This window comes from Cyprinodon tularosa, unplaced genomic scaffold, assembly GCF_016077235.1.
Source record: "Cyprinodon tularosa strain WSP-4 unplaced genomic scaffold, ASM1607723v1 ctg28, whole genome shotgun sequence".
Lineage (NCBI taxonomy): Eukaryota > Metazoa > Chordata > Actinopteri > Cyprinodontiformes > Cyprinodontidae > Cyprinodon > Cyprinodon tularosa.
This window is the reverse complement of record NW_024038985.1, coordinates 460,338-475,663: the sequence shown is the minus strand read 5'-3', so window position 1 is coordinate 475,663 and position 15,326 is coordinate 460,338. Positions and strand designations below refer to the sequence as shown.

The 15,326-nt window shown below is 38.8% G+C and overlaps 1 protein-coding gene across 1 annotated transcript in view; it reads left to right on the top strand.

Annotated features, from left to right (window-relative positions):
- The first annotated feature begins 1,242 nt into the window (after positions 1 to 1,242).
- LOC119786810 (calpain-5-like) overlaps positions 1,243 to 15,326 on the top strand; it is a 56,995-nt gene continuing 42,911 nt past the window's right edge. Inside the window, exon 1 of the mRNA XM_038290366.1 lies at positions 1,243 to 1,415. Coding sequence (XP_038146294.1) covers positions 1,251 to 1,415 — 165 coding nt within the window. The 5' untranslated portion in view covers positions 1,243 to 1,250. The remainder of the gene's footprint in view (positions 1,416 to 15,326) is intronic.

Here is a 15,326-nt window from a genome sequence, read left to right as displayed (position 1 = left end):
TAATCTGGTGAACATGTATAGTTCACCAGATCATCCAGTCTGATTGATTCAAAGTTTTCTATCTAAAGAAAACCAGTTGATTGCATCGAATCATTGACTCTTCAGCAATCCCTCACACTAAACATGCATGTCGCGACAGTGGAGAGGAAAAACTCCCTTTTAACAGGAAGAAACCTCCAGCAGAACCAGGCTCAGTGTGAGCGGCCATCTGCTGAGGCCGACTGGGGTTCAGGGAGACAGAAGCAGAGATACAAAAAGCAGCTGCAAAAGGCGGAAACACACAGCCAGGCAGACAAGCTCCGAGCCAGCTCCCATGTCAGAGGATGAAGAGAGCACATCCAGTTAGTCACAGTCAGAGAAACAGGACTACACTGAAAAACAGGCTAAGTCAATGTATAACATGGATGCATAAACACCTGCATTTTATTTCAGCGTTAGTTCTGTTTAAAGTAACTGATTATAATTAAAAATATCTGCAGACCTTTACTGGTTGGTGATTTTCTTAATATGGACCCTGTTGATTTTTAATTGGTTACCCCAGCTCTAAATGTTTCTAGTCTGCAATGCTAAAACAGGATCGATAGGTTGAATCTTGCAAAAGAACCAGAACCTTGGAATTTTTTTAGCTTAGCTATTATCTTATAAAGTAAATAATGTTTTGGTGTTATGCTTGCTAATGAATCCCTGCCATGGGTATTTTAACCTGCATCATCAATATTATGAGGCTGCCATCTTAGCCTCCACCAGGCGCTTCTTAATGTGCATATATAAATGAGGATGGCGTTGTCTTCATCATGTATGTAGTGGTGGAATCAGCAAGGTCACTGTCTAAGGCCTGTGCTGCTCTGCTACAAGCTCTCAGTGGCAAAATTTGTCATTCATTCAATGTCTGTGTATTGATTATCCCCTCCATCCTGCCTCACCAGTCCCTCTGCGTGCCCTGAGCTGATCAATGTGTGCATAGCTCCTTCGATGCATAGCAGCGATAATGAGGCCCCAGAGGATATCATTGAATTGACAGATTAATCAGTTTAACCCAGTGAATAGAGGCCGCACTCAGGCCAACAGTGCTGCTTGGATTATAAAGGAAAATGCTGTACTGTGTATGTAGATGAAGGTAGAGGACAGTAAAGCAACATGTGTGGGATGTTGTAATGTCGAGTATTGCTGTGTGGAGGATGCACTGCATGAAAAACAATCTGACTGTTGTTCCTTTTTGTCATCTTACTGTTTCCTTTCAGGGCTGAAGGATGTTTACCTCCGTGAAGGCCTTTGAGGGGCAGCAGTACTCCACCCTGAAGAGGCAGTGCTTGCAGAGCGGCCTCCTGTTTGAAGACCCCCGCTTCCCCGCCACTGATGACTCGCTTTTTTACCAGGGCAACAGGATCGGACGTGTCGTCTGGAAGAGGCCTCGGGTAAGTCGGTTTGTGGACTTGTGAATTTTGTTTGCTTTGGTAGATCTAAGGCTACGTTCAGCAGCCTGCAGTGACCCAAATCAGATGTTTTTGCTCACACGAAAACTGTATTTGATCTTTTCATGAGAGTCTGAACAACTCAGATACCATTTTTTCCAATGTGACCCGGGCCACTTGGCTCTGTAGTCCTGAATCCGATACGAATCTGTTCTTTTTTAAATGAGACCTGACCTGTACGCCATTAATACCTGACATACGTAGGTCTCCATGCTGCGTCTGTAACACGGAAGCGGCAAGAAAAACAACAACCATGGCGGACGATGATGCGGAGAGTACAGTAGTATTTAGGTTTAACAAAATGGAAAGATCGCTAGATGACGCTCTAGCACTACCATCCATATTTACTTCTGTAAACACGGAGCATGCTGGCTTGTGATGTCATTATGTCCTCTACTGCAGCGGTCCCCAACTAACCTGACTCCGCCAGATGGATTTGCTCTGCATATCCATCTGGAAACCTTCCGTTGAAGTAATTTTGGGAAGGGGCGAAAATACTGGTTAGCTGATTGGCCTATGTTGGTGATAGACGGGCCAAATAAACCAATCAGATCAACGAAGCATATGACGTACTAACAGAGCGACGACGAAAACACAACCACAAGCCAGGCTACTCTTGCCGAAACCAGTCGGGAGAAGAGCAAAAACATCTTTTCCTCTGAGAAAAGCCTCCAGAGCAGTGTTTTGCTCTTCTTTCAGTGAAGAAATACTCTGTAATTCCCATAAAACTTGCTCGATAGCCACGCTAACGCTAGTTTCATCGGCTGAAGCCGCCATTTTCTTTAGACTGAACTGTTGCGCTTCTCGTTGCGTCACACCTCAACCCGCCTCAAAGCCAACGCTGATTGGACATTCGTTTGGTGAACTACTCTAAACGGAGAGTCTCCAGACTGATTAGCGAGTGAAATCTTGAAAGCTCGTGAGATCAGGATGGTCTCACGAGGCTAGTCCCCAACCACCGGGCCGCGGACCGGTACCGGTCCATCGGTCATTTGGTACCGGGATTTTCTGCGGTTACAGCGACCAAAACAAAGCTACGGAGCAGATAGGACATTAGGAGCACACTTTGTGTGTCATTGTCTCCAATTAAGCCTAGATGGGACCGGCTTGTTTCAGAGAAACAAGCTCAGAGCTCCCACTAATTCAACATAATGGTGAGTATTATTTTTATGATGTTCCTATTTGATTTTAAGACAGTCGTATCATTTTATTTGATCGTATTTACCCTCCACACTTTAAAGACCGCTCCGTGATAATATTGTCTAACATATAACCGGTCCGTGGCGCAAAAAAGGTTTGGGACCGCTGCTCTACTGCACATGTGTGACACATGCGTTGTAAGAATGCAGTTCACACAGGAGATCACATTCAAGTCGGATATATATTAGGAAATGCGAAGGGCAACGCAAAAAAATCATATTTCACAAAAAAATCTGAGCTGAGCATTAAGGCCTGCAGTGTGAACGTAGCCTTTGGTTGCTGTTGAAGTGGTTTCCTTTATAATCTTTACAATAACGAGTACAAATGCTTTAGATCTACAGGTTTTACCAGCAGTCAAACATAACCAATAAACCAAGGAAACTGTAGAGCTATTTATATTATGCCTTTGGACACTGCTGGTACAGTCTATTAAAAGATAGCTGAAATTTGGAATGATAATTTCTATTCTTGATCATTCCTAGCATCTTGATGCGACATAGCATTTTCTAAATTTTGGGACAATATCATCTGATAAAGAGAGAAACCTTTCCTGCTCAGTAGAATTCATGGCTGTTACCACGACGATGAACTGGTCTGATCTTGCGGTGGCAAAGCAGTCTGTTCCTGTTTGCTGTCGCCTCATAGTAAAGAGCACATCAACATCCCTCCAGCTCAATGCTTCAGTGGAGGACTTTAGAAGGCAAAATAAAGTTAAATTATATCTGACGTTTTCTTGCTACTAAGCCAGCTGCCTCAATACTCCCAGCTGGAATATCAAAATAAAAGCACTTCCTGTTCCATTTTTTTAGTTAAATCAGTGGCAGCTGGTGGAGTTTTCTCCAGGGGGGGCTATAAATTCAAAATATACACCAGTATATTTATATGAATGCTAACAACAAAAAACATTATAAAAACAGAACATAGTTTTAACTACAGGTTTAGTTTTTGTACATAAATCTTGCCCTTCTGAGGCTTTGTGAAGGCAAATCTGTGTTTTGGTCCAATATTGTGTCACAAACCTAAAAAAATTATGTACCAGGTTAATAATGGAGAAGCCATTAGTCAGCTTTATATTTTTTTAATATATGAAACTATTTATTTCCTGAGAATGTGTTTATTTATGAGCAACTATGCAAGTTAACAAAAAGTAAGAAAAAGTAGACTACATTCTGTTATTTTCCACGTGAATCCCAGATTCTTCATTGTTTTTTGCTTTTCCTAAAAAGTGCTTTAAATCAGTCCTACTTGTCTTTATCCATGGTGGCTCAGATCCTGGAAAAAAGTTACTTATGAGCTTCTTTGACTTGTGGTATTTATTAATGACTGTAAAGACATGCAGTTTCATATCGATAGCAGGTCCTGTGATTGAATATTTGAGCTTTAGACTTATTTTTATCATCTTGAAGGATGATTTTAGGCTGAACCTACATATCTACTAGCCTGACGTAGTCCTACTCAATTCTAGTCAGAATATGAGTCTGATACTGCTCCATAGAGCTGTGATTATGGGGCGTGTTTTGAACGAACCAGGAAAAAAAATGCCTCTGCACTCATTTGGATAGACCTACAACCGATAAGAGCAACGGAGTGCGTGACGTATGTTAAGCAACGCATAGTTGTTGTCAACAAAAATCAAAGCGTGCAGTTTCACGTCTAGAATAAGAAGATGAGCCTTGATCGCGTTTCTCTGTTCCTCTTTTAAAATTAATTTGCTGTCGATATCTTCTAGAACAGACCTAATAGCAGAATCTACTCACCTCAACTCTCCGGCGGCAGCCATTGTTGTTGTCACCCAAGCGCGCTTTGGTCACATGGTTGATTTCGTTACTGTTGATCATCTGTCCATCATCGTATAAAGCCCGCCCTGACAATTTGATTGGATCGCCAGAGAGTGTGCGATCATGCTTGCGCTACTATGGAGCAATGCCAGACCGAACTTCCCGACCTCAAACCTTGTGGGCGGGACTAATTTCGGAATGGCACCCAGGCTACATATCTACTAGAGTGTTGGGTGTGCATGCTTAATATTTTGGCTAAGTTTGCTGTATTTGAGCGCTGTGGTGATTTGACATCTCCTTTCTGTTGGCGCCATTGTTGGGTTGAGACCCGAGGCAATGCCCAGTCAGCTGATAAAAGGTGTGAAGTTAGGAAGCTGAGACAGAGACATTTCTTGCAAGGAAAAAGGTTCAGATTTATTTAGCGTCCACACACGGAGAGATAGGGCTCTGACTGAGGAAACCTCAGTACATATATTTATACCTTACTAAAAATCCCAACACGCACACTCACCCCGGGGAAACCAACTAACCCCCTGCATAAAGAACTTTCTCACATTTGGAGGAAAAACAACTTGAGTTGATCAAGGCCGTTCCCTTTTAAGTTAATATATGTTTCACCGGCCAGATGGATCTCAAAACAACAGTCCTCCCCTTCATGCCATGGGGTTCAAGGAGACAGAAGCAGACATAGAAAAAGCAGCTGTAATAGGCGGCCCCGTCCAGGAAACACACAGCCAGGCAGACGAGCTCCGAGCCAGCTCCCATGTCAGAGGATGAAGAGAGCACATCCAGTTAGTCACAGTCAGAGAAACAGGACTACACTGAAAAACAGGCTGATCTCCAATAACTATAATCAAAGGTGTTGATGGCAGCAGCACAGCTGATATTTCTCTCCAGGATGGAACCAAACAGGAACAGACGAGGCAAGGTACGCTACTGTTCCGATTGACCCATATTTATGCTGCGTGCTCCCAGTCCACATTTCCCTGTGTTCTTCTCAAGAGCATACTTGGTGAGGACATGAGTCCGTACCAGAGATGGGAAGTAACGAAGTACAAATACTTCGTTACTGTACTCAAGTAGATGTTTCTGATATGTTTACTTTACTTTACTACTTATTTTTATGGCGACTTTTTACTTCTACTCCTTACATTTTTACACAAATATCTGTACTTTCTACTCCTTACATTTTAAAAAATTGGCTCGTTACTTTAGTTTTGAATCATTTCAATGGAGTTACCGTTATTATTTTTCACGTCATCAATACCAAATTCAATCTACGTTGCATTTGACGCACCACTACAAGATGAATCGACAGATTCGGCGATATTCATTCGCGGCAAATCATTGCAGCTTGGTGGCGGTGGCGTTAGCATAGTAGCATGGACGACGAGATGATTGAAAATGAACACAACGGAGATCTAGTCCTATTGGCAGACATCCATTTAAAATGTAGGCAACGGTATGAAAAAAGTGGTTTCTACTTTTACTTTTATACTTTAAGTAAATTTACAAGCCTGTACTTTGTTACTTTTACTTGAGTAAAGAAGTTTAATCAGTACTTCCACTTTTACCAGAGTATTTTTTAACACAAGTATCTGTACTTTTACTCAAGTACGGAAAGTGAGTACTTTTGCCATCTCTGGTCCGTACTCGTGTTCAAGTGAATTGAGAAACAAAATTTGTCTCTTTATGGAGGCCTGTTTGAATGTGGGACGCCATTTTTTTATTTTTTTTTTGCATCGGTGGCAACTGGAGAGAGGCTCTAGATCAAAGGATTCTACTACGGACACTCTTCAATGTTCGGCGTGTTTGTTTTTGCATATGTAAATATATATATAGCTTGGCCTTGGAATCCTGCCACCATTGTGCACTGCGGTTGTGACTATGCAAAGATGTTTTCACAGCTATCAAACACCTTCAGTTTAAATTTGCACCCTGTGTAGCAAGACTTACCAAAATAGAGAAAAATGTGGGACATTGATCCATGGTGAAGTGAACTGATAATGACTTTTGAAAAAGAAGAGGAATAATATAGAACTTGCAGCAAATACTAAGAAGTATTTCTGCCTTTTCACCATATAATCCTTGATAAATCAGCTATCAATGCTTAAAATCCCGGTAGGATGGAGATTATTAACCCTACAGTGTGACTAATCGTTCTAATTCCCCGCTAACTTCAGGTGTGTTCAGTAATTGCTCCATTGCACTCTCCTCTGCTCTTCCTGTGTACTAGTCTTCCTGTATAAGCCGCTGATGTTTTCGAGCTGTGGATAATATCAGATGCAGCGCCTCAGGACTCAGCGAGCCGAGTCCCCTGCCGCTGTTATCCCCCATCGCACAGCAGGCCGTGGTTCTGGATGGTGTAACCTCCTTCTGCCAACATGCATCGCCATGGAAACTGGGTCACACAGATTACATGTTTTGGTCCACACTGATGCCAGTCATGCAGATGTAAAAGTGTAAGGAGTGAGAGTGAGCAGGAGGAGCATCCTTTTTAACCGGGAGATGATGTGTGTCGTCACTTACTCTGTGCCTTCATGCCTGGAAGCAAGAAATCCTAAAAAGAACAATTTGATGTTGGTTCTTTACACAAACTAGTTAATGAAGAGGTTTTATACACATTAACTTCACCTGATTTAACAACAAGAATGATTTTCTCACAGTATGTGTTTGTTATTTTGTCTTAACATAGCAAACTAGGGAAAATACTGATACTACACCGCTACTTTTTTTAAACTTCATAGTTTTGGCTCCCACCAAATGAAAATAAATTGTATTATATAAAAATTAAAATCACATATAAACTAATGAAAAATGAATTTTTTTTTTTAACATTTAACTTTATTGGTATTTTTCACTTTTTTACAAATACAGTGTACATGAACAATATACATTGAACTCAACGTAACATAGAGCTTTCACTTGGGAGCCAATTATCTATTTGGCCTTTGTCCTGTCTAGTCTATTTATTTATTTTTTTATTTTTTTATCTTTGTCGCTGTCTTTTGTCCTGAATCTTGTCCATTTCCTCCACTTTTCCTCCATTTGAGTTTGTTGAAGTCTTACCCCCGGCTCACACCGACTCCGGTCTTACCGTTGCAGTGCGGCGGGTGCGGCGCCGCAGTGATTCCAAGTCATTAAAAAGACGTAAACCTCTCTCACTGGCTGCTGAGCTGTCCTGCTGCGGTTACTGAGACACTCCGGCGCTGCAGAAAATTCCGCAAGAAAGCTATCCTTGAGGCATGCCGGTGTAGGTACCAGATTGACTCGGGCTGCCAGATAGACTCGGGGGCCTGCGCCTTTTGATGACGTCACAGTACATAATTGTTTTAACGTTTGCACAATTGCGCAAAACATTTTGATTGGTCTGGACAGCTTACTAAAGTAATTATAGCGGGGTGTAGGTTTTATTCGAAAGCGGGATTGCGGTTTGTAAACAGACAATTTTACGAAAAAATTCTCCAAGGGCCTTGTGCCTACAGATGACGTCACATTATGGCAACGCCACTCAAACAAACTACATTGAGCCCGCGGTCTGCATTTGTAATGAGAATAAATTCAGGAGAATGAAGCTAAAGGGATACAAAAAATAAACTTGTAATATTACAAAAACAAAAATACTACGAATACAAAGTATATTCAGAGATTAAAGTCCCTCTGATACTGTTTAAGTGACTGAGAAACTGCAGATTTGCCACATTTAAGATGGCGGACGCTCTGACGCATCTCAGCATAGGCAGATCCCGCCCAATGACGCGTCTACGCCATATAATGTCTGTGGTTGGTCCATTGTGATTGGTCCGGACAATTTACTGACGTAATTACCGTTTATTGGCTAAATAAAGTAGATTTGTGACAAATAGAGACCGCGGGCGCAATGTAGTTTGTTTGAGTGGAGTTGCCATATCGTTACGAGTGGCGTTGCCATATAGTGACGGGCGGTGTTGCCATATTATGACGTCATCAAAAGGCGCAGGTCCCCGCGTCAATCTGGCAGCCCGAGTCAATCTGGTACCTACACCGGAGCCCTCCGCAACAAGCTCTCGCAAATATCCTTATTTGGGCCGTGTTATCGCGTGAAGTTACGTGAACTCAAGTAAACTTCTGTTCTCAGGAGTTAAATCTCCGGACCTGTTGCCGGAGCCGCAGAGCCGCACCGCACCATAGTCAAAAGGGCGGTGTGAGAGGGGGTGTGCGGGAGTTGCGGTCTCCGGCGGCTCGGTAACCGCACCGGAGCCAGTGTGAGCAAGGGGTAGACGATGTGTCAGCTTTTCCATAATGTAGATTTCTTCTATTATTTCAGTCCATTGTTCTTGACAAGGGGGGTCTGTCTGTCCCCATTTCCTCGTGATAGCTTTTTTTGCTAGCTATTAGCAATATCTTAATCAGATACCTGTGTTTTACCTGTACTTTGATATTGTTCAAATTGCAAAGGTAAAGCACTGCACTGTTCATAGGAATATCATATCCCAGTATCTTCTTTACAGTTTCATGTGCATTTTTCCAAAATTTTACAATTTTAGTACAGTTCCAGAATATGTGAGAATGATCAGCATTCATTGATCCACAATTCCACCAACATCCCATGTTTGTTTTGTCATAATTATTCTTGACTTTAGGCGTGATAAAAAATCGTATTAGATTTTTCCATGTGAACTCCCTCCATATCCGTGAATCGGTGGATGTCTGATGCGTTTTCCACATATCTAGCCAATCTTCATCTAAAATTGTTATATTAAGCTCTGATTCCCACTTTTCTTTTATGTACTTGGTTGAATGTTTCTTCATCATCAGTTTTTGATATAAAGTAGAAATGATTTTAAATTTTCTTCCACTAAATGATTTTTTCACGATTTCAATCACCCCATTCACTTCCACAGAGGGATCCCACCTGATTTTTGTAATAAAAAAATGAATTTTAATAAAGAAATGTTATAGTATGGTTCACTCATTCATGGGGAAAAGTGATGATCTTCACCAGCAATCATGACCCCTTCACATGGAAGATAACCAAGCATTAACTAGCTCTGCTAAAAAAGTTTATAACTGAGTGGAAGGAAAAAACTGTTGACCAATTGGATCCAAATTACAGTTTTGTGCATGAATGCATGCATGATTTTATACTACAATAACAATTTAGAATAGAAAATCCCTTTATTGTCCAACCATGGGGAAATTCTGGTGTTTACAGCAGCAAAAAGATTATAGAAAAATGGTCACAGAAATCTGGACCTTACAAAAAATGTATAAGAATAACATAATAGTGAAGAGTTAAAAGATAAACAATAAAATACTGTACTGTAAAGTGTTTTGACAAAATAAAAACTGTGCACCTGGAGAATAAATAATCATTATCCAGCTACGGACATTTTCACAGTAATGGATATTTGAAAACAGCAACAACATCAGAGATGTGCAATTTAGCACCTTGACATTTTTTTCAAATATGAAGGGAAATATATTATTGTTATTGTAATTATTATACAGTAAACCATTTAATTTCATGGCCGTTACGTTAAAAAAAGAATCCGCGATAAGCAAAATCTGTGAAGTTGTAACCTTTATTTTTATATTTTAATTATTATTAAAAACTTGTTCAGGCTTATAACTGTGGCTGTGACTCCATCCTGGAGAGAAATATCAGCTGTGCTGCTGCCATCAACACCTCTGTTTCTAGATTTTGGAGATAGGCCTATTTTTCAGTGTAGTCCTGTTTCTCTGACTGTGACTTACTGGATGTGCTCTCTTCATCCTCTGACATGGGAGCTGGCTCGGAGCTCGTCTGCCTGGCTGTGTGTTTTACAGTTATCCTTTGTATCTCTGGTTTTGTCTCCTTGAACCCCGGTTGGCCTCAGCAGATGGCCGCTCTCACACTGAGCCTGGTTCTGGTGGAGGTTTCTTCATGTTAAAAGGGAGTTTTTCCTCTCCACTGTCGCTACAAGCAGGCTTAGTGTGAGAGATTGACTTTGAGTCAATGAGTCGATGCAATCAACTAGGTTTCCTTAGATAGAAAACTTTGAATTAATCTGACTGGATGATCTGGTGAACTGGAAAGTGCCTTGAGATGACGTGTGTTGTGAATTGGCGCTATAGAAACAAATAATATAGATACAAATACATTGGTTGATAGTGTGGACGCATCATTAGAGCTTTTGTATTTAAGTGACCTGATTTTTCTTGCAAATAAATTTTGAAGAAGTAGCAAGAAATTGTCAGACTGTTTTCGTTTTGAAGACAATTTGACAAAACTGGGCTCTGGACAGCCATTTTTATAACATCTTAGTTTTTCTGCTAATAAGAGCTACTTTAACAGAGCAACAGTGTGTGCTGATTTTATTCTGTTACTGCTGGTTTAAGGTATTTTTAGCCTTAAGCTTCCCCTGCTAATATCTTGTGTTTTTGTTTCCATGTGGGTGGGAATCTTTTTGCAGATTTGGTTCTGTGAAGGTTAATAACGTTGTTTAAGAGGCAGTGACCTTGCTGGGCCCTCTTTGTTTTCAAGAAGGACCATAAACCAATAACAGGCATGCACTTCCAGTTGGTCACCCCCTAAAATAGAATGGTAACTCTGTAAACTGGAATAATCTGAGCTTGTTAACTTACCACACAGGATAAACAGATCCTGAACTGTTCATCTTCTCTTCCCAGCGGGCTTTACTGTAAAAGCTCATTCTCTATGCACTCTATTATTCAGCGGGGAGTGCATGATAATGAAGTTAGACGTTAAACTACTTAAAAGAAGAGTGCCTTTGAGGGACATGTAATCTTATGAACCATCAAAATTTAATGAAGGTTGTGAGAAAAGCTTGTTTTAAATACTGCAAAATCACCTTCAGATGAAGCCTATAGTGCATTTCCATTTAGGTTGGAGAAGTAGGTCTTCTGAACACTGTTGGGTCACATAACTCTGATATTGAACTTGCTAAAGAAAAGGCTTAAGCTGTTTAGTACTTTGGAATTATTTAGAATAATTTCGTTTCTGCATGTTTAGAAAAATTTTAAAAAGGCAGATTGCACACTATTTATTATCACAAAATAACCCTGTGAAATATCACCAAACATGCATGATAATAAGTTTTGATATTTGTTCTTTAAGTTATTTAATCTAATAGGAGAATGCCAAGAAAAAAAAACTTGTTATTTTTACAGCCACACACCCACACACACAAAAAAATCACACCTAACCGGGATTTTCCTCTGATTTTCCGTCTATGGAAGAAGATTAGGGCCACTGAAAAAAATAAAAGTTCACTGATTTTTACATTTTGTTTCTGTATAATATGGGAAAAAAGTCAGAATTCTTACCTTTTCTCAGAATTCTGACTTAAATGTCAGAATTTTTACTTTTTCTCAGAATGCTGACTTCAATCTCAGAATTTTTACTTTTTCTCAGAATTCTTACTTTAATCTCATAATTTTAACTTTTTCTCAGAAGTCTGACTTTAATCTCAGAAGCAAGAAACAAAATAGGAATATATTGTAAAATCCAAAACCTATTTTCTTTTCATGTGTACATAGATAAATCTATTTTTTTTGTTCTAAATAAGCTGTTATTATTTTGAGAGGATGATTTTTAATGTAAAGTTTAAAGTTAATGTGTATTTAACTTCGTTTAGGGATCATTTTTATTTATTGAAATTGTACAGTAGAAATTACATTAAAAATGTAAATGATGCTGTTTGGTTGATCTTTATAGCAGTTTTGAAGCTTGCCTCTTTTTTTTGGGGGGGGGGGGGGGGGGGGGGGGGGGGGGGCAATACTGGCAGCGCCCCTGACTACAATATCTATGTCTGCTACTATTTAAAGCTGTTAAAAAGTTTATAACGTTTGTAAAGTGGACAGCGTGACAGTGATGTTCATGACATCGCCGTGTCTCTTATCTCTTGCTGTTTGCATCGCTCATAAATTAAAGCTCATCGCTATCATCAATTAGAGCTGGGTGGTTAATTGATTTATTTGTTTATGGAGGTTTTATTTTTGGAAAATCAAGATTATTTTTACTAATCCACTCCTTGGGCTTCCATAGCTCAAAGTGCCATCAGTCCATCACTTTTTATTCTCATAAAGGATAAACTAGATCTTTGTTTGATACCTTCAACTGAAGACTGTCGGTCCGTTATATTTTTATAATTTCTTGTGAGACAGGATTGTTTCACATGTTTTGCTTTAAATTTAATTTCCCTTAAATTGGATTGGTTAGTGAAAAATAATTGTGGATTTAGAGTTTTAAACCATATCTCTTATCCCTATCATAAATAATTCTCAAAATGCCAGGTATAAAAACAAACGGTATAAAAACCTGGATTATTGCTAGTTGGTTGCAGTGAACCTCTGGCTGTCAGTGATTTTATATCAGGCTGATGAATCTTTGTCCCTCTGGATTGATGAATGGCACTAACAAGGCTTTGAAATGGGTTAGAACGTCTTTAGTGGTTGAGCGTTTGACATGGCTGCGCTCAGTAACAGTATTCACATTACCTTAGCGTCTACAGGACTGGGCACTGATCGATACCCCATTACTCTTCCACCTGCACCAGTCTGCGGACGGCAGGCCACCGCAGGGAGCTGCTGCTCGGTCTCTGAGAATCAATGCGGCTGCGGACAGGGGAAAGGAACGTGCCTCTACAACTTAACTCAGCTGGGACAGCAGCCAAACATCGCTCCTATTACTCACAGAAGCTTCAGTGTACTGGAGCTTTTCTGAATGTAAGGTGAGTGGAGGGTGTCAGTAGAGGCCTCGGGACTTTAGGGAGCACTGCAGCAGCCTCTGCTTCTGATTAAAAGTTTGCTTTTGCAGCATTCGGCTTTGCAGAGTCAGCAAATGACTGACCTTGGTTGGATGCTGTGTGAGTTTGTGAATATGTTGTGTGTTCATATGGAAAAAGATGATGGGCTCAAGTTTTAAAAAAATCCACCAAAGTTCTATAGAAAAGATTTTCCTTTCATTTTCATGTTGTATTTTGGTTGCAGCTAGTTGTGATAAAAATGTGTAGATTGTTCCTCTAAGTGAAAGACAGATGTAACCCAGGTAAACATAGCCCTCACTAAACATAAACCTTTTCATAAAATTAGCTATAAAATGCTCAAATATGAAATAAATAAATAGGAAATAAATAGGTCGTAAAATAGTTAAAAACATTAATAATAATAATTACAGATAATAAATGGTGTATTTCATTTTATGATATTTTATTTAGTTTGAAACTGTATTAAAGAGATTTGTTTTGATGGCAGCTAAAAGTACGGTGGCCCGGAGGTGCAAACCAAAATTATAAAATCTAAAAAACTTTTACAAGTTCCAAAACAAATTATCATTTCAGAAAACATATTTATATATAAAAAAAAAAAAAACTTTTACAAGTTCCAAAACAAATTATCATTTCAGAAAACATATTTATATATAAAAAAAAAAAAAAAACTTTTAAAAGTTCCAAAACAAATTATCATTTCAGGAAACAAATTTACATTTAAAAATAAAAAAATATGATCAAATCCACAGGATTTGTTGTTGATGGTCAGAGGAATAAACACAGTAAAGACTTGCAAGCACACTAATTTCTATATAATGTTGCTTTGCACCCCCCGGCCACTGTATAAAAGGGTTAAATGTGAGAAAAATGTCTTATAAAAAGTGCCAAAAAGGTTTATTGGGGAAATTTCTGTAATTCAATAGGAAGGGAAACAAATATTTCAAAAATCTGGGGAATGATTAAACGAATGAATGGAATTAGAAGGGAATATAGTTATCCAGTTCTTAAGAATGGAGATGAAATGGCTCTAAATGATGTGGACAAGGCAAATATGCTAGGTAGGAAATTTGTTGAAATACATAGTAGCAATAATTTAAATATAGAAGAAATAAGGAAAAGAGCTTCTATTATTAAGGAAAATAGTAATCTATTAGAAGTAGATACAGAATATAATGATCTATTGAATAATTCCTTTTCTTTATTTGAATTGAACAACTCTTTAAGGAAAACAAAAAATTCTTCTCCAGGAAAAGACAATATCTCTTATATTATGATTAAAAAACTTAGTAATTCATCTAAAAAGATATTATTAGATTTCTTTAATAAGATATGTGAAGAGGGTTATTTACCTGTGGCATGAAAGGAAGCAATTATAGTTCCAATTTTAAAGCCAGGGAAAGAGAAGTCAAATCCTACAAGTTATAGGCCCATTGCTTTGACATCACATATATGCAAAACAATGGAAAGAATGATAAATGAAAGACTGAGTTATTTTGTGGAGAAGAAGGGGTTTTTGTCAAAATTTCAGAGTGGATTCAGAAAAGGTAGAAGTACTATGGACCCTGTTTTGTGTCTAGAACATGAAATCAGAAAAGGGCAAGTTAATAAGGAGAGTGTGGTGGCTGTCTTCTTCGACATAGAGAAAGCCTATGATATGATGTGGAAAGAAGGGTTTTTAATTAAATTAAGAAAAATGGGGGTTAGAGGATCAATGTTTAATTGGATAAAAGATTTCTTACATAATAGATCTATACAAGTAAGAATAGGTCAAAAATTGTCAGAAAAATATTTTGTTGAAAACGGAACACCTCAAGGAAGTATTGTGAGTCCTTTGTTTTTCTCTATTATGATTAATGATATGTTTGATAGGTTAGAGAGTGGGATGGGTTGTTCATTATTTGCTGATGATGGAGCAATCTGGAAGAGAGGTAAGAACTTGAAATTTATAGTTAAAAAATTACAAGAAGCAATTTATAGTATAGAAGAGTGGTCATATAATTGGGGTTTTAAAATTTCAATAGATAAGACAAAGACTATTTTTCACTAGGAAGAAAGTATCTAGTGATTTAAAATTGTATTTGTATAAACATGATTTAGAAAGAGTAAAGGAGTTTAAGTTTCTG